This window comes from Erythrolamprus reginae, chromosome 1 (assembly GCF_031021105.1).
Source record: "Erythrolamprus reginae isolate rEryReg1 chromosome 1, rEryReg1.hap1, whole genome shotgun sequence".
Taxonomy (NCBI): Eukaryota; Metazoa; Chordata; class Lepidosauria; order Squamata; family Dipsadidae; genus Erythrolamprus; species Erythrolamprus reginae.
This window is the reverse complement of record NC_091950.1, coordinates 21939425-21963228: the sequence shown is the minus strand read 5'-3', so window position 1 is coordinate 21963228 and position 23804 is coordinate 21939425. Positions and strand designations below refer to the sequence as shown.

Genomic DNA, 23804 nt, shown 5'->3' with positions numbered 1-23804 from the left:
CGACTCTCCAAAGCATCCTTCCCCAAGGAGATGCCCTTCAGATATGTTGGAATCTTATTTATTTAAATAAATAAATAAATTTCTACACTGGATCTCATCTAAGTGACTCCTGGTGGCTTGGGATTTTTGTACATTGCTGTCTCCACAGGGGGAGGGTGATAAAAGCTTGCCCCCTGCTTTGCAGTGTTCCAGTATCTCAGGGGTTGCCACAAAGAAGAGGGAGTCAAGCTATTCTCCAAAGCACCTGAGTGTAGGATAAGAAGCATGGGTGGAATCTAATCAAAGAGGGAAGCAATCTAGAACTAAGGAGACATTTCCTGACAGAACAATTAATCAGTGGAACAACTTGCCTCCAGAAGTTGTGAATGTTCCAACACTGAAAGTTTTTAAGAAGATGTTAGATAACCATATGCATAGTTCCCTCTAAGCTGAGCAGTGAGCAATCGCTCACTTAAAAATCAACATCAACTCAGAGTTTTCCAAACCTGCCCAGAAGCCGAGAGGGAAAGAGTGAGAGGGAAGGAGAGAGAGAGGAAGAGAGGAAGAGAGAGAAACAGATAGAAAAAAGAGAGGAAGGAAAAGAGAAAGAAAAAGAATGGGAGAAAGAAAATCAAAATCTAGTTTAAAACTAGCTCAACTATTTAAGTGGCATTTTGATATTGATAGAGTTGCCCTATTATGAGCTCACTGTTATAGACACACAGTACAGTATTTTATTTTGAAATTCTCTGAGGCAAAACAGGGTGGGTTTTTTGTTTGTTTGTTTGTTTGTTTGTTTGTTTATTTATTATTTCTGTGCCGCCCAGTCCCGAAGGGACTGCCACTCAGACACTATACTTCTCCGCCCACCCCCCCAAAAAATTAGAGGGAACACTGATCATATGTCTGAAAGGGTAATAACATTATAGCATTAGCATTTAGATTTATATACCGCTATATAGTGCTTTACAGCCCTCTCTAAGCAGTTTACAGAGAGTAAATATACTGCTCAAAAAAAATAAAGGGAACACTCAAATAACCCATCCTAGATCTGAATGAATGAAATATTCTCATTGAATAGTTTGTTCTGTACAAAGTTGAATGTGCACAACAGCAGGTGAAATTGATTGTCAACCAGTGTTGCTTCCTAAGTGGACAGTTCGGTTTCGCAAAGTTTGATTTACTTGGAGTTACATTGCGTTGTTTAAGTGTTCCCTTTGTTTTTTTGAGCAGTGTATATTGTCCCCAACAATCTAGGTCCTCATTTTACCAATCTCGGAAGAATAGAAGGCTGAGTCAACCTTGATCCTACTGAGATTCGATCTGCCAAACTGCTGGCAGCCGGTGATCAGTAGAAGTAGCTTGCAGTACTGAACTCTAACCACTGCACCACCGAGGTATAGGGTTTCCTGCCTGGTCAGAGGGTTGGACTAGAAGACCCCCAAGATCCCTTCCTTCCCACTCTGTTATTCTGCTAATCTAATTAAGATCATTTGGAGATAATTCAATATCTGGTGGACTAGTGATATATATAAACAGCCATAGAGATGTGTGGCCAGCGGGCAGGAAGGACAGGAAGTGCCATTCAACCTTAGCTGGAGGGTGGGGAGACACTCTAGGATTTAAAGCAGAGAGAGAGAGATCGTTCCCACTGCCCTAGAAATGCAGACAGACGCAAAACCTCCTTGTTGTACCAAGCAGAGGAGCCTTTTACAATTAACATTCCAGCCCAAAGACCAGGTTTTGCTCTACCTTGAAGCAATTCTGCAAGAAATCCACCAATTTCTGCAGGCAAGTCGCAATGCCTGCTGCTCCGTCTCTTCCCCCACCCCCAAAAAAATCGCTTGATGCTGAGTGTTTTTGACTATGCCTCCCAGCCAACCAAAGCCTTGCCTTCCACTTGCCATTTCAGCACAGGCTTATTCTGTTCTGAAAAGACAAGTTATTTGTTTTAACGGATGCGATTTGAATCTTGCGTAACTGCTTGGCCATTTCATCTGGGTAGGGATGTCTTTCCTGAATTTGCAAGGCTTTTTTTCTGCCATCTTAAATCCTTTGGGGAAAGAAGGAATCAAGTAGGTACTCCTGCTTAGCCTGAGTATGGAGGGTTACTAGTTTCTCATAAATGGTGGATCTTCAGAGGTTTAATTTTTTTTTAAACCACCTACTCACACGCCCATATGCACCCACACACACATCACAAAAAGCTTAGAAACATAGAAGACTGACGGCAGAAAAAGACCTCATGGTCCATCTATTCTGCCCTTATACTATTTCCTGTATTTTATCTTAAAATGGATATCTGTTTATCCCAAGCATGTTTAAATTCAGTTACTGTGAATTTACCAACCACGTCTGCTGGAAGTTTGTTCCAAGGATCTACTACTCTTTCAGTAAAATAATATTTTCTCATGTTGCCTTTGATCTTTCCCCCAACTAACTTCAGATTGTGTCCCCTTGTTCTTGTGTTCACTTTCCTATTAAAAACACTTCCCTCCTGGACCTTATTTAACCCTTTAACATATTTAAATATTTCGATCATGTCCCCCCTTTTCCTTCTGTCCTCCAGACCAGCGTTTCCCAACCAGTGTGCCGCCAAGCTCCAGCTGGGCGGGGCGCTGCCGGTACTTCCGTCCTGGGGCTCCCGCTTGCAGCTGTCCCCCGGCTCCTGCTCGATGCCGCGGTTTTCGGCGCTCTCCTGCTGGGCCCCAAAGAAGGAAGGCAGGAAGAAGGAGAGCTCCATTCTTCGCGCCTTTTCCCCGCCTTCCTTCTTTGGGGCCCAGCAGGAGAGCGCCGAAAACCGCGGCATCGAGCAGGAGCCGGTTGACAGCTGCGAGCGGGAGCCCCAGGACGGAAGTACCGGCAGCGCCCCGCCCAGCTGGAGCTTCTCTTGCGTCGACGGCAAGTGTCCTTTGTGGCCCGGCGGGAGGGCACTGGCGATGGGGGGGGGCCGCAGTGGCCGCAGGCAGTCGTGAGGAGATGGCGGCGGCGAGAGGGAGCGCTCTCTCTCTCTCTCTCAGCTGACTGCAAGCGGGAGCCCTGACGGTGGCAGTTGGACGTGCTGCTGGACGTCGTACATGCTGGCGCTGCGGGCCTGGCATATACGGTGTCCAGCAGCACGTCCAGCTGCCTCCGTCAGGGCTCCAGCTCTGGCAATTAGAGTTAAATGTGTGTGTAATCCCCGATTAGATAAGATTATTATTAGAGTTGGAAGGGACCTTGTAGGCCATCTAGTCCAACCCCCTGCTCAAGCAGAGATCCGTATACCACTGATGTCCAACCTTTTTTTGGCTCAGGTGCCAAAAGAGCGTGCATGCACACTATCGCGCATGCCTGAGTGCCCACGCCCATAATTCAATGCCTGGGGAGGGCAAAAACAGCTTCCCCTGCCTCCCCCGGACACCCTCTGGAGGCCAGAAACTGCCTGTTTCCCAACTTCTGATGGGCCCAGTAGGCTCATGTTTCTCCCTCCCTGAGTTCCAAAGGTTTCACTGGAGCCATAAAAATCCCCCCCCCCGCCATCCCTCCTGGAGGCTCTCCAGAAGGCAAAAAAGCCCTCCCAGAGCCTCTGTGCGAGCCAAAAATCAGCTGGCTGGCACACACATGCATCCTGGACCTGAGCTAGGGCAATGCCTTGTGTGCCGGCAGATATGGCTCTGCGTGTCACCTGTAGTACCCATGCCATAGATTCGCCATCACTGCCCTACATCATTTACACCACTTAAGACCAACAGTTGGACAAGGCAGCTGTTAAATGAGTCACCCCCAATTTTTATGACCTTTTTGACCCTTTCATGGTTGTTAAGTGAATCACTGCAGTTATGGTCATTAAGTAACACACAGCTTTCCCCCATTGAAAGGATGCTGGCTGGGAGGGTCACAAATTTATTTGTTTGTTTGTGTTTGTTTGTTTGTTTGTTTGTTTATTTATTTGTTTGTTTGTTTGTTTATTAGATTTGTATGCCGCCCCTCTCCGTAGACTCGGGGCGGCTCACAACATACAATAGAACAATTCACAACAAATCTAATAAATTTTAAAAAACATTAAAAAAAACCCATTATTAAACCAGGCATACACACAGACATACCATACATAAATTGTATAGGCCCGGGGGAAGGGGGGGAATGCCTCAATTCCCCCATGCCTGATGGCAGAGGTGAGTTTTAAGGAGTTTACGGAAGGCAAGGAGGGTGGGGGCAGTTCTAATCTCCGGGGGGAGCTGGTTCCAGAGAGTCGGGGCCGCCACAGAGAAAGCTCTTCCCCTGGGACCCGCCAGACGACATTGTTTAGTCGACAGGACCCGGAGAAGGCCAACTCTGTGGGACCTAATGGGGATCGCATATGACACGGAAACCATTATTATTACATGCCGGTTGCCAAGGGGCCAAATTTTTATCACACAGGGATGCTGCAATAATTTCACCTCCCCCCAGTGCCATTGTATCTTCAAATAGTCCCTTAACAACCTGTTGTAAGTTGAGGACTACCTGTTCCTTTTTGTGCACTGCCAAAAATGGACATCCTGAGTTCCTTCCATTTTGAATTGTTCAAAGCAAAAGCTTAAAATAGACCGAAGCTACCTAAACAAAGACCTATGCATGCACACACACAGACACACACACCGAAAACCCAGAGGGGAAAAAACAGCACAAAGTTTTGACCTGCCTCTGTTGCATCACTGGTCCTGCCCACTCTCAGCCCTTGCCTTCCCCAAAAATGTGGATTGGCTTCTAGCCATCAACATCCACCTCTTACACGGATCGTAGCCAGTTGTACTTTGTGTAGCACTATTCCTTGTCCATGGGGAATAGGGGAATTCAGCGTTTACACCAAGAAAGCAAGACCTTGCAATTTGCCCCCATATATATATTTGCCTGCATTTGCAAATGAAACAGACCTTTAAAACATATTCAGCTTTTTTTACCCTTCCGAGATTAAAAACTATAATTGTAACTCAACATTGATAAAAATCTCTCCCAAACCCATAGGTGCAGCAGCACCCAAAACAGGGGCGACACCCTTTCACAGAGGTGTGCCACTCCTTAAACCAGCCAGAACCAAGAGAGATTAAACAAAAGAACATCAAATTGCAAAATTTTGATGGGGAGGGGAGATAAACGTTTGTTTTGACCTGATATCCAATATCTAAGGAGGTTGCTGTGAGTTCCTCCCCCCTCCTCCTTTTTGGTAGGAAGATACAGAAATGTAGTTTTCCCATCAACTGGGAACTTGCATGCCTCTTTCTTATCCTTGAGGACTAGAAACTTGAGCTATAAAACAGGAAACAGCACTTTCCCACTAACGGCTGGCGTCCTCAGTTTTGTCTTTAGGCATTTGGGTGTTTTGGTAGTTAAAGCTGGACGGGAAGCTATTAGTGGAACCGATAGCAGCTGCACCAAGGGCAATTACCTTGACGTGGTGCAAGGACTCCAGTGAACCTCAGAGTGGCATTTGATGGGAACCACTCTTGCCGATGGGGTCAAAAAGAGAAGAGAATTGAGAGATCATTGCTCAAACCTGATTGGATGATGGCAACAGCGCTCTCAAAGATTTAGCCACCTTGTCTTTGGGTCTTGCGTCAGCTATAAATAATCCACAGATGAGGTAGAAGAGTAATGGGATAACCTTCAAAAAAAGTTTGGTGACCGCTTCAGAAGGGGTGGGTTGTGATTGTCAAAACAATGACTGGAGAAGCCCGCTAGGGAACAGGTGTCAAATTCACTGGGTCATGTTGCTGTCATGTGACATTTGATGACATTTTTCCCATTCGTGGAGCTGGGATGGGCGTGGCCTGTGCGTGACACATCTGGCTTGTGAGCCACCAGTTTGACACTCCTTTATTCTTAATTTTCATTGTAAATCTATTCATTTCCGCACGGTCCATAATCTTCCTTAGTGCTTCTCTTTCTGTTGGTATTCTATTCAACTTCCTATGTGGTTCCGTTTTCTGATCATGAGGAACATCTGGAGATGAAGTAGCAAAAAGAGACATCAAGCATTGTTGGAGTCAAACCAGAAGGAAACCTGTATGAACTCATGCTTGAGTCTCTACTATAGTAGTAAAGGTGGGGGAGCTTGTATTTCTCTACTGTTGTTGGATTGCTAGATTGTGGCCCAGTAGCTTTTTAAGAGTAACCTACACTGTATGTGTGTTGCGTAGTTAGAGTCAGCAAGATCTCCCAATGGGCCTTTGTGAAGTTTTATGGAAACATTTTGCAATGTCGCCTAAGCGTCAACTCAACATGGGTTGCATTGACTTGGAGATGACTAAATTCTCATTGGAAAGCCCATCCTTATAAAAAGCTAATAGATTGCTTCCACTGGAGTTTATTGAATAATTCACAACTGGCTGGGTTCACACAGCTCCCTGTATTTTCAGTAGTTTGCAAAGCAAAAAATAAAAAAAAACCATGATGTACAAGAAGTCCTTGACTTATGACCATTCATTTAGCGACCATTCCAAGTTAAAACAGCATTTTAAAAAATGACACACACACACACCCATATGCCCATTGCGGCACCCCAAGGTTACACGATCAAAATCGGGACACTTGTGATGGTTGCAGAGTCGCCTACTGACAAACCTGGGGAAGCCAGATTTGCATAACAATCATATTACCAATTTAACAACTGGAGTGCTTCACTTAACAACTGTGCCTAGGTTGTAAAATGGGACAAAACTCATTTATTTATTTATTGGACTTTTATGCCGCCCCTCTCCAAGGTCTCAGGGCGGCTCACAATATATAATAAAAACAATACATAACATTTCGGATCCAGTTAATTAAATATAAAATCTAAAGTAAAAGAGCATAAAAACCAGTCATTCCCATTCAATCTATTTCTCTCAGTCCATTCGTCGGCCGTGGGTTTTGACAGCTATCTCACTTAGTGAGAGAAATGTTGGACTCTACTGTCATCATCATAAATCAAGGACTATCTATATCAATGTTGGCGAACCTTTTTGGCATAGAATAGAATAGAATAGAATTTTTTTATTGGCCAAGTGTGATTGGACACACAAGGAATTTGTCTTGGTGCAGATCCTCTCAGCGTACATAAAAGAAAAAGATACATTTGTCAAGAATCATGTGGTACAACACTTAATGATTGTCATAGGGGTCAAATAAGCAATGAGGAAGCAATATTAATAAAAATCTTAGGATATAAGCAACAAGTTACAGTCATACAGTCCTAAGTGGGAGGAGATGGGTAATAAGAATGATGAGAAAAACTAGTACAAATAGAAGTGCAGATTTAGTAAAAAGTCTGACAGTGTTGAGGGGATTATTTGTTTAGTAGAGTGATGGCGTTCAGGAAAAAACCTGTTCTTGTGTCTAGTTGTCTTGGTGTGCAGTGCTCTGTAGCGACTTTTGACGGTAGGAGTTGAAACAGTTGAGGTCCAGGATGCGAGGGGTCAATAAATATTTTCCCCGCCCTCTTCTTGACTTGTGCAATATACAGGTCCCCAATGGAAGGCAGGTTGGTAACCATTTCGCAAATTACTCAAGACCCATCTTTATCGCCAGGCATGGGGGAACTGAGACACCTCCCCCAGGCTTTTATAGTTTATGTTTGGTATGTATGTGTTGTATGGTTTTAATTGCTGGGGTTTTATATATCCTTTTCTTTTAATATTAGATTTGTTTCACTGTTATATTGTCTTTTATTATTGTTGTGAGCCGCTCCGAGTCTTCAGAGAGGGGCGGCATACAAATCTAATAAATAATAATAATAATTATTATTATTGTTGTTGTTGTTGTTGTTGTTGTTGTTGTTGCTGTTTTTTCTGCAATTCTGAGTTCTGAAATGTGAGAGCATGCCAGGAACTGGAAGTGCAGCCACCCAGTGCGCATGCGCATACCTGGAAGATCATCTTCCAGTTTCCGGCGTGTGCATATGCACCAACCAGTTGGCCTTTGTGTGCGCATACTTGCCAGAAACCAGAAGACCAGGTGGCCACTGCGCATGCCGGAAACCAGAAGATCATCTTCCTGGCACTCGCATACTCACCGGGCAGCTGCTCTTCCGGTTTCTGGCGACTCCCACACGCAGGAAGACCAACTGGCCGCCACACCGGAACCCGGAAGAGTGACAGGCGACAGTTCATGTGTGCACTTCCTGCATGCGTGCCATAAGATTGCCATCACACGGATCTATATTGTGCATTGAGTCAAGCTAGAGTCAAGCTTCATAATTCTCATTGCTTAATCCACAGGCAGTGTTTTACTCTGAGGGGTTTCTGATGAATGAATGATCCCTATGTTTGGGAGAGAGTATTTTCTTTTCAGTGGATCAGTTGATAACGGAGAGCAAATATAGAGTTCTGTGTTTACCGAGTTATCTGTCAGCTTAAGCCACCTTTCTCAGCTGGGAAAATCCTACTTGATTTGTTCAGACTTTGTGGCTGACGGATGGAGTTGATGGGAAGCAAGAATTCCCAGATACCTGCAGGGATCTTATATTGTCAAGCTGGATCAAGTCGTTGCCTCTAAATCTGCTAACCAGATTTTTTTCATATGCTTTCTTATGCTTTAATATGCTTTCTTATATAAAGATCTCTTAACATTCTTAAATAGAATCCCTTGAATTTATTATACCTGTGTCATTGTTCAGCTTTCATGAAAAAGAATGATGGAATACAAAGACTTTAAATCAAGGTTTCTCAACTTTTGTGACTTTCTGTAGATCTCAACTCCCAGCCAGCCACTGGAAACATAACTTGGAAAAAGTTAAATTCTGCCTTTTTTTCCTCCCAGGTGTATCCACCCAACTCAGGTGATGAATACAGCAGGGACTCAGCCAACTACGCACCTTCTAAGCCTCCCAGCACCGTCTACCCTGGAGCCTTCTACATGCCAGGTAGGTAACCTGAAGAACGCAACCTTAATAGCCGTCCTTAAGCATAAAACTTATCAGGAAAGACTTCATGAACGCAATCTGTATAGTCTGGAGGACAGAAGGGAAAGGGGGGACATGATCGAAACATTTAAATATGTTAAGGGATTAAATAAGGTTCAGGAGGGAAGTGTTTTCAATAGGAAAGTGAACACAAGAACAAGGGGGCACAATCTGAAGTTAGTTGGGGGAAAGATCAAAAGCAACGTGAGAAAATATTATTTTACTGAAAGAGTAGTAGATGCTTGGAACAAACTTCCAACAGATGTGGTTGGTAAATCTACAGTGACTGAATTTAAACATGCCTGGGATAAATATATATCCATCCTAAGGTAAAATACAGGAAATAGTATAAGGTCAGACTAGATGGACCATGAGGTCTTTTCTGCTGTCAATCTTCTATGTTTCTTTGACCCCAATTTTTGTATGCTGAGGGGGGGGAGTGCAGAGGTTGAGCAACTCCCAGAATTCTCTGCAATGGCTATGCTGACTGAGGAATAAGAGCCAGGGTGGTGCAGTGGTTAGAGTGTAGCACTGCAAGCTACTTCAGCTAACTGCTAGCTGTAGTTCAGCGGTTCAAATCTCAACACCAGCTCAAGGTTGACTCAGCCTTCCATCCAAAATGAGGACCCAGATGGTTGGGGGCAACAGGCTGATTCTGTAAACTGCTTAGAGAGGGCTGTAAAGCACTGTAAAGCGGCATATGAGTCTAAATGCTATTGCTAATGCTAACTCTAGGACTTGTAATTGGTAGCTTTGGGTAGTTTTGTTTGGAGAAAGCTGGACATAGAAACAGAAACATAGAAGATTGACGGCAGAAAAAGACCTCATGGTCCATTTAGTCTGCCCTTATACTATTTCCTGTATTTTATCTTAGGATGGATATATCTTTATCCCAGGCATGTTTAAATTCAGTTACTGTGGATTTATCTACCACGTCTGCTGGAAGTTTGTTCCAAGGATCTACTACTCTTTCAGTAAAATAATATTTTCTCATGTTGCTTTTGATCTTTCCCCCCGCTAACTTCAGATTGTGCCCCTTGTTCTTGTGTTCACTTTCCTATTAAAAACACTTCCCTCCTGGACCTTATTTAACCCTTTAAATATTTGCCCTCACTGGTATATGCAATATCCAGGCGGGGTTTGCTGCTCCCACTGCTACCGGTGTGCTGCGCACACAGCTTTGCACCTCTGGCATGCACGCGCACCCAAGCGACATGCGCAGGAAACAAAATCTTATGAGGGGACACACACTCGTGTGAGATTTCACTTGCGCAGAAGCAAAAAAAAAATCACCAAAATCTCACGCACACATGTCCGCTTGCGAGATTTTGCTTCCTGCGCAGATGCAAAATCTCACTTGGAAGGATAGACACAAAACCTGCACGCGCAGCTCAATTTTTGCTACTGGTGCAGCATCCTTATCCATACCGGTAGCAACCTGACTGTCAGTATCTCATAGTATTACAGACACCATGCTTGAAAATAAATAATTAAAATGCCCGCAGGCAAATCCCGAGAGTTGCGGGCCAACATGACTGAAGGGGTCCAGATTGGGGAAGTCTATCTTAAGGGCTTCTGGTGGGAAATAAAATAAAATAAATAAATAAAAGAATGCTGGACAGAAGGTTTAGCTGTATAATCCCTAGCTGGACCCACTTCAGCAATTCTTTTGTCTTCCTGGTGTTCAGAAACCTTACGTTGGGCTTTGAAATATTATATTTATATATTTATAAATATAGTCTGCGGAGAGGGGCGGCATACAAATCAAATAAATAATAATCCAATAAATAATAATTTATTGGATTTGTATGCTGCCCTTCTCCGTAGACTTGGAGATCACTAGTGTTCGCCTATCCAAAGGTACATTTCCAGCTATGAAACCTCCTCCTGCTTGTGAGGGTGTGAAGCGGAAGGGGTAGCCAGCTCTTCCACCCAATTGTTTCTGATTCATCTCTTTCTGTCTTGCAGATGGGCTTCACAATTCGGCAGACCTGTGGAGTTCTTCCAGCAGCATGAGCCAGTCGAATTATGGGGCCATCCTGGGTGCTTCTTCCTCCCCGCTTCCCCAGTCTAGCAACTTCAGCAATCTTCACCAGCATGAACGCATGGTAAATAAAACCTGGGTCTCTGCTGTGCTTGTGAATGCATGTAGAAATTGGAATATTCTGTACAGCTGGTCCTCGACTTACAACCATTTGTTTGGTGCACGCATAGAGTAATCTCCCTGCTATTCCGTGTCAAATTCTGCCTTGCGTTGTCCAGCACCATGAAACCTTTTTATTAATTAATTTATTATTTATTAATTAGATTTGTATGCCGCCCCTCTCCGTAGACTCGGGGCAGCTAACAACAGTAAAAAGACAATATGAACAAATCTAATATTAAAAGTAATGTAAAAAAACCCAATTTAAGTAACCAATCATACATACAGGCATACCATGCATAAATTTTATAAGCCTAGGGGGAAGGGAATATCTCAGTTCCCCCATGCCTGACGACAGAGGTGGGTTTTAAAGAGCTTACGAAAGGCAAGGAGGGTGGGGGCAACTCTGATATCTGGGGGGAGTTGGTTTCAGGGGATCGGGGCTGCCACAGAGAAGGCTCTTCCCCTGGGTCCCGCCAAACGACACTGTTGTTTTATCCATTTTAAATTGTTTTTAAATCAAGAAAACTTTTGACTTTATCATCAGTTGCACTCTTGGATTTTATATTTCTTCCCCTTGATAAAATTCTAATATCTGACCAAAGGTTATCTATCTCTCCTTACCTATATTATTTCTTGTCTGTAAAATGTTTCTTTGTTTTGAGAGGCCTAATAGTATTTTCATGCACAGCCTGATTTGATATCTATTCCATATTCTTAATGTGGCATGTCTCACATAACAATTTTTGAAATCTACACTAACTTTGACTTCATTGTACCATGAGTATCATGTCACCCATGAATGAATGAATGAATGAATAAATAAATAAATAAATTCTCATTTGAGTCACCTCTATACTGCATATCTTAATTTATTTGATTTTTCTTATCCAACCGCTCGTACCATTTGTTCCAAATTTTATAGAAATCTTCTTATCTCCTAAAATCCTAAAGTGAGTCTGAAAGGAGAAATATAATGGAAGATCCCCATTGTGTGTATCCCCTTCCTCCCTTTGTAAACGCCTTTCTTTGTCCGCTTCTAGAATTATCAGATGCATTCGGGCGAAGTCAACGGTGGCCTCCCATCCGTCCCTGGATTTTCTTCAGCCTCCACTCAGTATGGAGTGTCCAGCCACACTCCCCCGATTGGTGGGACAGAAAATGTCATGGGTAAGTGTTTGGCCTTTTTTCTCCAAAGCTAAATTTTGAGAATCCAAATTGGAGGGACTAGATAGAAACATAGAAACATAGAAGATTGATGGCAGAAAATGGTCCATCTAGCCTGCTCTTATACTATTTCCTGTATTTTATCCCAGGCGTGTTTAAATTCAGTTACTGTGGATATTTTCAAGATCAGATACCTTGCAAAAAAAACCCCACCCTTCTTCCCCATTTCTCTGATTTAAGTCAAGCGTAATTTATAAAATATTTCTTGAGTGTGTTTTATTTTATGTCAGACATAGTGAGAAGGTTTCAGCAAAATCATGGAAACCAACATCTTGACCTTGTGAACATGTGGTCAGAAACCTTATGATTGAAAGCAGTAGTTCCAATAAGATTAAAAGAATAGAATAAAAGAATAACAGAGTTGGAAGGGAGCTTAGAGGTCTTCTAGTGCAGTGTTTCCCAACCTTGACAACTTGAAGATATTTGGACTTCAACTCCCAGAATTCCCCAGCCAGCAAATGCTGGCTGGGGAATTCTGGGAGTTGAAGTCCAGATATCTTCAAGTTGCCAAGGTTGGGAAACACTGTTCTAGTCCAACCCCCTGTTCAGGCAGGAAACCTATAACAGTGATGGCGAACCTTTTTTGGTTTGCGTGCCAAAAGGGTGTGTGCGTGTGTGCTAGTACACGTGCCCACACTCATTCCCTCCCCCCGTTCATGTGCACCTCCCATGCTGCCCCTGGGCATGTGCACAAATCCCTCCGCGCATGCGCACAGGCCACATTGAAGCCTGGGACAGTGAAAAAAAAACACAGACAAGCGGGCAAACTGGAAGTTCAGAAAAACAAACTTTCTGATTTGTGCTGTTTTTTGCACTCTGGAGGATTCAGGGAAGCTTCCTGAAGGCAAGGAGTGTGAAAAACAGCACAACGGGCAAACCGGGAGTCCATTTTTCCAAACTTCCAGTTTGCCTGCTGGGCAGTTTTTCAAACACTGGGGATTCAGGGAAGCTTCCGGAGGGCAAAACGGCCTTCCCCAAGGCCAAAAAAAATCACAGAGCAGTTCTCCATCACTGCCCTATACACCTTTCAGACAAATGGTTGTCTTCTTAAAAACCTCCACAACTTCTGGAGATATGTCGTCCCACTGATTAATTGTTCTGTAAGGAAATTTCTCCTTAATTGTAGGTTGGTCCTCTCCTTGATTCGTTTCCACCTGTTGCTTCTTGTTCTAGCTTTAGGTGCTTTGGAGAATTGGTTGGCCCACCCCTCTTCTTTGTGGCAATCCCTTAGATATTCAAATACTGTGAGACTGTCGAAGAAATGTCAAGCATCTTGGTGGATTTTCCATAGAAACCTATTTATTTATTTATTTATTTATTTATTTATTGGATTTGTATGCCGCCCTTCTCCGTAGACTCTGGGCGGCTAACAACAATGACAAAAAACAGCATGTAACAATCCAATTAATAAAACAAAAAAAAAAACCCTTATTATAAAACCAAACATACACACAAACATACCATGCATAACTTGTAATGGCCTAGGGCAGCGGTCCCCAAACTACGGCCTGTGGGCCACATGCGGCCCACTGAGGCCATTTATCCGGCCCGCCGGTGAGTGACAAGAGCACAGGTAAAAGAGAGAGAGAGAGAAAGAAAAGGGAAAGAGAGGGAGGGAAGGAGAAGTGGAGAGGAATGAAGGAGGGAATGAAGGAAGGAAAGAAGTAAGGAAGGAGAAATGGAGGGAACAAGGAATAAAGGAAGGAAGGAAGGAAGAATGAAATGAATGGGGGGACAGAGGAAGGAAGGACTGTTTTGGGGAGGTGTATTTTTATTTTTTTCTCTCTCAACATACATTCAAACAACACAGTGTACCATCTAATTTTCCATGAATAAAATGTGGCATTTTGTTAGTAACTATTATCAATCATCAAAAAAGTTGCAAAAGTTTTTTTTCTAATTTTGTCATCCAGTTACATTCATTTTCTTTAAATTCCCTCTTTAATGTTCCTTCAAAAAGTGCAACTACAATTATATTTCTAACTTATTAACCATTATGCCAAAGTGCTTCCTTCTTTCTTTATACATTTTCATAAGCCAAGAAAACCTTCTATAGCCAATCAGATGTTAACAAAAGAAAATTAAAAACAAAACATAAACATATATGAATTTCAGACCTTCTCCCCCCTCTAAATAGTACGTTCCCATTTTGTTTTTTACTTTAAAACAAGGTATGTGCAGTGTGCATAGGGATTTGTTCATAGTTTTTTTTTATAGTCCGGCCCTCCAACACTCCGAGGGACAGTGAACTGGCCCCCTATGTAAAAAGTTTGGGGACCCCTGGCCTAGGGGGAAGGAATATCTTAACTCCCCCATGCCTGGCGGCATAAGTGAGTCTTGAGTAGTTTACAAAAGACAGGGAGAGTGGGGGCAGTTCTAATCTCCGGGGGGAGTTGGTTCCAGAGGGCCGGGGCCGCCACAGAGAAGGCTCTTCCCCTGGGGCCCGCCAAACAACATTGTTTAGTTGACGGGACCCGGAGAAGGCCAACTCTATGGGACCTTATCGGTCGCTGGGATTCGTGCGGTAGCAGGCGGTTCTGGAGGTAATCCGGTCCAATGCCATGTAGGGCTTTAAAGGTCATGACCAACACTTTGAATGGTGACCGGAAACTGATCGGCAGCCAATGCAGGCCACGGAGTGTTGAAGAAGATTGACAACAGAAAAAGACCTCATGGTCCATCTAGTCTGCCCTTATACTATTTCCTGTATTTTATCTTAGGATATTTTTATCCCAGGCATGTTTAAATTCAGTTACTGTGAATTTACCAACCACGTCTGCTGGAAGTTTGTTGCAAGCATCTACTAGTCTTTCAGTAAAATAATATTTTATTATTATTATTATTATTATTATTAATATCCGTGAGTCGACCTGAGTCTTCGGAGAAGGGCGGCATACAAATTTTATTATTATTATTATTATTATTATTATTATTATTATTATTATTATTATTATTATTATTATTATCAATAATAATAATAATAATAATAATAATAATAATAATAATAATAATAATATTTGTATGCCACCCTTGTCCAAAGACTCAGGTCGACTCATGGAATACAAAAAACAACACAAGTCTAATTAATTAAAAATTACTACTAAAATCCCATATATATTAAAATCAATCCGCCAACTCATTTTCTCACGTTGCTTCTGATCTTTCCCCCAACTAACCTCAGATTGTGCCCCCTTGTTCTTGTGTTCACTTTCCTATTAAAGTATTTAGTAGGAAATTTAATCACTTTCCTACTGAAATATTTTAGACTTAGAAGCATGCTGGGGGGCACCGTCTATGGTTGGAGGGAAAAGAATGGGGCAGAAATAACTCTGCTTCCTAACCGTACGCCCACATAACCTGCTTTGGGGGCACTGCCACTCTTCTAACGCAAAAATTCCTCCCCTCTTCGTGTCTTCCTGGCACATGAAGGTTAATCCCTCCAGAGTGGCTTTGGGCCAGGGGAGACCAGCAGACAGAAATAGAACTATTTAGCTTTAAGCCCCTGTCTGGGGGACGTACTTAGTAACGTCTCCCCTTTTTGACAGCCAGACATGGACTCTTCATCCCTCACACGTTTATTACATATAGACTTGAAGACTTGTTCCTAATCCTCCTCCTGCCCTCCCCTCACACTGCTGCTTGGGGAGGGGAGGAAACGGGACTAACGGTCACTCCGATTCCTCGGCAGGATCCCTCAAAATGGTTGGAAGTGGAGGTAGCCTTTATTTGGCTTCCTTAAGGAAGTGCCCATTTTTTTAAAATAATTAAAAAAAAACACTTTATTAAATATGTACATTAAAAAAGAAAGAAAAAACAAAACAACAATACAACATTTGATATATACATACAGTATAACATACAACAAAAATAAAGCATCATGCTTTATACGTGGATTATTTGATATCATAGCTTAGTATTTACACCTGCTAAATGGCAGTGTAATTGGTTTGCAGATCATTCATTTATAATAATATTTTCCCTTTATTGGTTATTACACATATATACATCTTGTTAAATTATTTAAAATATTAAATTTAGAGAGAAAAATCAAATTGATATTAAGAGGAAATATTACCACTATAAGGCACTATTATACCATTGAGAAAATGAAAGAAAAAAAGGGATATACTAACATTTTTTAATTTTAATCGACTTTCAGCCATAGAGGCCCGACAAATCCTAGAGGCACCCAAGTGGGACAGATACAGCGGTCGCTGGGAGTTGCGGTTATAAAAAGGATTAGAAAGGTGGCGACGGTGGGGGATAATGCGGATCAGGGAAGAAGAGACCGGGTGATTTAGATCCATTGGGGAAACTCTGAGGACTGGCACTAAATCCAGCCTTCTAGTTTGCCTCATTCTCACGTGAACCTGTTACTTTTTCTCTTGGTGTTTTTAATTTAATAATAAAACGAACAATTCACGATGAATCGAAGCGTCAGGCCGTGAGTTCGAGTCACACCTTAGCCATGAAAGCTGGCTGGACTTTCACTCTCTCTCAGCCCAATCTACTTCACAGGGTGGTTGTTGTGGAGAAAAATGGCGTGAGGGGAGCAAGGTTTATTGGATGTATTTCCTGCCTTGACTGATTCGTAAATACAGTGATACCTCATCTTACAAACCCCTCGTCATACAAACTTTTCGAGATACAAACCTGGGGTTTAAGATTTTTTGCCTCTTCTTCCAAACTATTTTCACCTTACAAACCCAAGATGCCGTCACTGGGATGCCCCGCCTCTGTTGTCAGTGAAGCGCCCATTTTTGCGCTGCTGGGATTCCCCTGAGGCTCCCCTCCATGGGAAACACCACCTCTGGACTTCCGTGTTTTTGCGATGCTGTAGGGGAATCCTAGCAGCGCAAAAATGGGCGCTTTGCTGGCAATGGAAGTCCGGAGGTGGGGTTTCCCAGTGAGGGGAACCTCAGTGAAATCGCAGCATCAGAAAAACACGGAAGTCCGGAGGTGGGGTTTCCCATGGAGGAGAGCCTCAGGGGAATCCCAGCAGTGCAAAAACGGGCGCTTCGGCTGGCAAAAGGGGTGAGTTTTGGGCTTGCACGCATTAATCGCTTTTCCATTGATTCCTATGGGAAACATTGTTTCATCTTACAAACTTTTCACCTTACAAACCTTGTCCTGGAACCAATTAAGTTTGTAAGACGAGGCATCACTGTATAATAAAGGCAGGATGCAATTAATTTATTTCCCAGCAGTTAAGGAATTTAATTAAAACCTGCAATCCAGTCCAGGACCACACTGTTTTACTACCACACTGTGGCTTATTTTGTGGGTGTGGTTTGCTGGCCATGTGACCAGGTGGGAGTGGCTTGATGATCATGTGATCAGGGGGGTGACTTGTTAGGGTGCCAGGCCTCTCCTTGCCTCAAAGAGAGACAGTTTCCCTATCTATTTACTATTACTGAACATCCAAAATATACTATTTAATTCTATGTATATATGCCATATGTGTACATATGGCATATATATTAGGCCCCACAGAGTTGGCCTTCCCCAGGTCCCGTCGACAAAACAATGTCGATTGGCAGGACCCAGGGGAAAAGCCTTCTCTGTGGCAGCCCCGGCCCTCTGGAACCAGCTCCCCCCAGAGATGAGAATTGCCCCCACCCTCCTCGCCTTTCGTAAGCTCCTTAAAACCCACCTCTGTCGTCAGGCATGGGGGAACTGAGATATCCTTTCCCCCTAGGCCTATACAATTTATACATGGTATGTTTGTGTGTGTGTGTGCTTGTTTGGTTTTTAATAAGTTTTTTTTTAGTTATTTTAAATATTAGATTTGTTATATGCTATTTTTATTATTGTTGTTAGCCGCCCCGAGTCTACGGAGAGGGGAAGCATACAAATCTAATAAATATAATTAATAAATAACTAAATTACACACAGGCACACAAAAATATACATTATATGCCATATAAACTGTATGCATATGTACACACACACACAAGCTCTTCTAAAATGATACACATTCAACCTCAGTTACTGCGATAGAAAAAACATACCCAGAGCCTAGAAGGGAAAAAAAGAAAAAAATCCAAAATTTTTCTACCAGTTCTGCATACCTGACCAAATTTTTTTCTACCAGTTCTGCGTACATGACACTACCCATAGGAGCCCATCACTGCTGCATTCCCTTTGAAAAGGGTCTCTTAAATCCTTCTGTAGATTCGGGGAAAGTGGTTGGTGGTGAAAAGTGCCTGGGATGTGACTGATCAGTTTCCTTAGAAAAAGGGGTTTGGCCCTAAGTGCCAAGTCACCAAACACCACCAGCCCCCTTTCCTGGACACATCCTGCCCCGTCGTCACAAAATCTGAGTGGAAAGGGGCCAGTTAGAGCCTCAGATCCCATCCCTGTAGAGGAAAGGAGCGTTTTAGCCAAGGAACAGGAAAAAACACATCTTTCTCATGTTTTCCTAAGCATTTGCATTCATCCCATCCCCAAAGACAGATGGGGGACGGACATTCTATGGATTTAATGTCGTAGCTGTTCCTTTGGGTACCATTGCTTTGTTCGGTTTGATTTATAAAGGGTTCTATTTTAATGTGATTTCCCCCCACCTCTCCTGTTACTAGTCATTTTGAGCCTAGCTTGAGTGCATTTGTAACTGGATGAAATAAATAAAAATGTGAATTCTTTGGGTTTGAACAAAGTGTTTCCATGTTCTAACACTTTGTCTCGAGTTTTGGATAAAGAGTGTTCTTTCTTATATAAAAATGGGAACTTGGAACACGTTTTGGCTCTTAGCTTTATTTCCTATAGTCATAATGTTTGGGAGGTGGTAGTCAAAGCTACATAACACCCAACCTATAAACAATTGGAATACATTAATATATTTTTTTTTAAGTTGAAATTCCCAGCAGGAGCAACAATTAAGCCAAAATACATTTTTGTATCCTACTTGAATAATAACAGAATAACAGATTTGGAAGGGGCCTTGGAGGTCTTATAGTCCAACCCCCTGCTCAAGCAGGAAAACCTATGAAATTTTCAGACAAATGTTGCCCAATCTGTTTTTAATAACCTCCAGTATTGGAGCGCCCACAACTTCTGGAGGCAAACTGTTCCACTGATGAATTGTTCTAAGTGGCAGGAACCTTCTCCCTACTTCTAGATTGATTCTATCCTTGATAAATTAAAAAAATACTTTATTTGGTAGTTTTTTCTATAAGTTGGATGATAAGTAGCACCTAATTATAATTATAATTATGCATCGTTTAGGACCAGGTTACTTAAGGGACTGTCTCCTGCCGGTCAGGTCCCACAAAATTGGCTTTCTCCAGGTCCCGTCAACTAAGCAATGTCAGCTGGCGGGACCCAGAGGAAGAGCCTTCTCTGTGGCAGCCCCGGCCCTCTGGAATCAACTCCCTCCAGAGATTTGTGCCGCCCCCACCCTCCTGGCCTTTCGCAAGGTCTTAAAAACATACCTTTGCCGGTAAGCCTTCAGCATCAACATCTTGCTCCGGCCGATGATATAAATTTGTGACTATTAGAAGGTATGTGAATGTTTGGTTTTTTAAAATAATTGTCAGGTTTTAGCATTAGTTTTTACGTTTGGTTTTCCCTTGCTGTACTCTGTATTTTATTTCTATTTATGTAAGACCCCTGAATCTAAGGAGAATGGCGGCATAGAAATCCAAACAAATAAATAAACAAATAAATAAATAACATAAAGAATGGGTAATCAAAAGGCTTCAACATGCAGAATACTCAGTATGCTGTGCGAACAAAACTGGTGCAAACAAAACAAGAGCAACAAAGATGATTAGGGGACTGGAGGCTAAAACATATGAAGAACGGTTGCAAGAACTGGGCATGGCTGGTTTAATGAAAAGAAGGACCAGGGGAGACATGATAGCAGTGTTCCAATAAATATCTCAGGGGCTGCCACAAAGAAGAGGGAGTCAACCTATTCTCCAAAGCACCTGAGGGTAGAACAAGAAGCAATGGGTGGAAACTGAACAAGGAGAGAAGTAACAGTTGACCAGTGGAACAGCTTGCCTCCAGAAGTTGTGAATGCTCCAACACTGGACATTTTTAAGCAGATGTAGTGTAGGGTTTCCTGCCTAAGCAGGGGGTTGGACTAGAAGACCTCCAAGGTCCCTTCCAACGTTGATGTTGTTGTTGTTGTTGTTGTTATATTCAGGATGTTTTTAGAGAGACTTTCTAGCGGGGATGTTCCAAACTCAGAATTCCTTGTGGTCGGTTCATTCATAGTCCTAAAATTTCTGGCCTTGATATTCCATTTGTTTATTCGTCCTCCCTGGTTTTAATCGTCTCTTCTTCCTTCAGGTAATCGAGGAACCACTGCTGGCAGTTCCGGGGATGCACTTGGAAAAGCATTAGCTTCAGTAAGTCTCATTATGATTTCTCATTCCAATAACCTTAGATTTTTTTTAATCTGCAGACTCTTTGTACGTTGTTTATGGAAGGCTTCCAAAACTAGCACAACGCAGATCTGTTGGAGCTACAACTGGAACTCTTTGTTTATGATAGGCTGACCTCACCTTACAGCCATTTCTTGAGTGACCATTCAAAGTTACAACTGCACTGGAAAAAAGTGACTTACGACCAGTGAAGGGCTACCAAATATTTTACTAACACACTGTGGGTGTGGCTTATGCAGGACGCCCTGCATTTTCTTTCAACATCTTTCAGTGCAAATTGGGTGCTCTGGGGTGGAGCTCCATTTTCGCTACCCCACTGCGTTCCCCCGTCTGGGCAGTAGCCCAGCCCTGCTTACTACCCATCCTCACACTTATTTATTTATTTATTACTTATTTATTTATTGGATTTGTATGCCGCCCCTCTCCGTAGACTCGGGGCGGCTAACAACAGTAATAAAAACAGCATAAACAATCCAATATTAAAACAGTTAAAAACCCTTATTATAAAACCAAACATACATACAGACATACCATGCATAAAATTGTGAAGGCCTAGGGGGGAAGAGTATCTCAGTCCCCTCATGCCTGGCGGCAGAGGTGGGTTTTAAGAAGCTTACGAAAGGCAAGAAGGGTGGGGGCAATTCTAATCTCTGGAGGGAGTTGGTTCCAGAGGGCCGGGGCCGCCACAGAGAAGGCTCTCCCCCTGGGTCCCACCAAGCGACATTGTTTCATCGACGGGACCCGGAGAAGACCCACTCTGTGGGACCTAACTGGTCGCTGGGATTCGTGCAGCAGAAGGTGGTCCCTGAGATAATCTGGTCTAGTGCCATGAAGGGCTTTATAGGTCATAACTAACACTTTGAATTGCGACCGGAAACTGATCGGCAACCAATGCAGACTGCGGAGTGTTGGTGTAACATGGGCATACCTTGGGAAGCCCATGATTGCTCTCGCAGCTGCATTCTGCAAGACCTGAAATTTCCGAACACTTTTCAAAGGTAGCCCCATGTAGAGAGCGTTAAAGTAGTCGAACCTCGAGGTGATGAGGGCATGAGTGACTGTGAGCAGTCAGTCCCGGTCCAGAAAGGGCCGCAACTGGTGTACCAGGCGAACCTGGGCAAACGCCCCCCTCGCCACAGCCGAAAGATGGTGTTCCAATGTTAGCTGTGGATCAAGGAGGACGCCCAAGTTGTGGACCCTCTCTGAGGGGGTCAATAATTCCCCCCCCCAGGGTTATGGATGGACAGATGGAATTGTCCTTGGGAGGCAAGACCCACTTAACAAGTGTTTCAACATCTTCACAGTCACAAGATCAGACTCTGAACACTTGGCAGACAGCACGTATTTACAAAGGTTGCTGCATCCAAGAGTTATGTGACCGGCATTTGCAATCTCCGTCTTCCAACAAGCATAATCCATGGGGGGGAAACTGGATTTGCTTAATGACCTTCTGATTCACTAAACAACTGCAGTGATTTGCTTAACAGCCGTGGTAAAATTGGGCTGAAAAACTCACTTAACAACTGCCTTGTTTAGCAATGGAAATTCTGGTCCCAATTGTAGCCAACCTCAAGCAAAAAAGAGGAGTTGGTTTTTCAGGGGTGTTTAAGCATGATATTTTTCCTTCCATTCCTTAAATTTTAAATTTTTTTATTCATACAAGACATTAAAGTGACAAAATAAACAAAACATGAAAAAACATATAACAAACATTTGGGAAATTAGTTTCCCAGCTCATTTTGTGATTTCAATCGGAGAATTTTTCATTTTTTGTTTGTAGTTATGTTAACGTATTGCTTTGCATTCTTACCTTCATAAATATTTGTCCTTAAATTATTTTTTTTTGTTCTTTCCTCTAGCCAATCATAAAAATTTCCCCATATCCTATAATATTTTGAATTTTCTTTCTCTTCTAGCTTTTTTGACAGCATGTCCATCTCTGCGCAATCCATCACCTTTTTAATTATCATCCCTTCTTCCGGTATTTTATCAGATTTCCATTGTTGCGCATACACTATCCTTGCAGCTGTCAGGATATGAATAATCAAATACCTTACCTCTTTTTTCATTTTCTTTTCTTTTCTTAACCAGTAAATATAATTCTGTTTTTTTCCCCCAGTTCTTCCTTTGTTATTTCTTTTAACCATTCCGTTACCTTATTCCAATAATTTTTGACCTCTCAACAGGTCCACCATTGATGATAAAATGTACCTTTTCCACTCTTTCTCTCACACTCTTTTCTTTTTTTCCCTTCCTCCCCAGATCTACTCTCCAGATCATTCTAGCAATAATTTCTCTTCGAACCCATCCACCCCGGTGGGCTCCCCTCAGGGAATAACAGGTACGCTGTAAAATTTTGTCTGTGCAAAAGTAGTATAAATCTAGAATAAGTAACTGTGCAAAAATCTAAGAGGAGAAGCTGGGTTGCTGGCATTTTATCAATGGTTTTTTCAGGATAAATTGACCCTTCTGATTCTGAACTTGATCCAGTGTTAGCCTCGTGATCCAGTTTGGGGTAACATGCAGAATATGGGTTACCTACGCCAACAATTTAGGGAAGTTATTATTATTATTAATTATTATTATTATTATTATTTAGATTTGTATGCCGCCCGTCTCCGTAGACTCGGGGCGGCTCACAACAATAACAAAGACAATGTAAGAACAAATCTAATGATTTAAAAAACACTAAAAACCCCATTATTAAAAGCAAACATACACACAAACATACCATGTATAAACTGTATAGGCCCGGGGGAGATGTCTCAGTTCCCCCATGCCTGACGGCAAAGATGGGTTTTAAGAACTTTCCAAAAGGCAAGGAGGGTGGGGGCAGTTCTAATCTCCGGGGGGAGCTGGTTCCAGAGGGTCGGGGCCGCCACAGAGAAGGCTCTTCTCCTGGGTCCCGCCAAACGACATTGTTTAGTCGACGGGACCCGGAGAAGACCCATGCCATAGGTTCGCCATCACTGATTTAGGGCCTCCATCTGCATCAAATGCCTAGATTCATCAAAATGGGGAGAGTATTCAGTTTTTGTAAGCTCACCCCTTACAGCTAGGTCCACACCAATGTTTTTCAAACTTGGCAACCTGAAGATGCAAGGACTTCAGTTCCCAGAATTCACCAGCCATCATGTCTGGCTGGGGAATTCTGGGATTT

The 23804-nt window shown here is 42.7% G+C and overlaps 1 protein-coding gene across 6 annotated transcripts in view; it reads left to right on the top strand.

The window, feature by feature from the left end:
• TCF3 (transcription factor 3) overlaps positions 1–23804 on the top strand; it is a 197986-nt gene that overhangs the window by 150117 nt on the left and 24065 nt on the right. For all 6 annotated transcript variants that reach the window (XM_070746942.1, XM_070746953.1, XM_070746989.1 and 3 more), the window contains exons 9-13: positions 8740–8842; positions 10850–10989; positions 12068–12194; positions 20550–20608; positions 22907–22985. In XM_070746942.1, coding sequence (XP_070603043.1) covers positions 8740–8842; positions 10850–10989; positions 12068–12194; positions 20550–20608; positions 22907–22985 — 508 coding nt within the window. The remainder of the gene's footprint in view (positions 1–8739; positions 8843–10849; positions 10990–12067; positions 12195–20549; positions 20609–22906; positions 22986–23804) is intronic.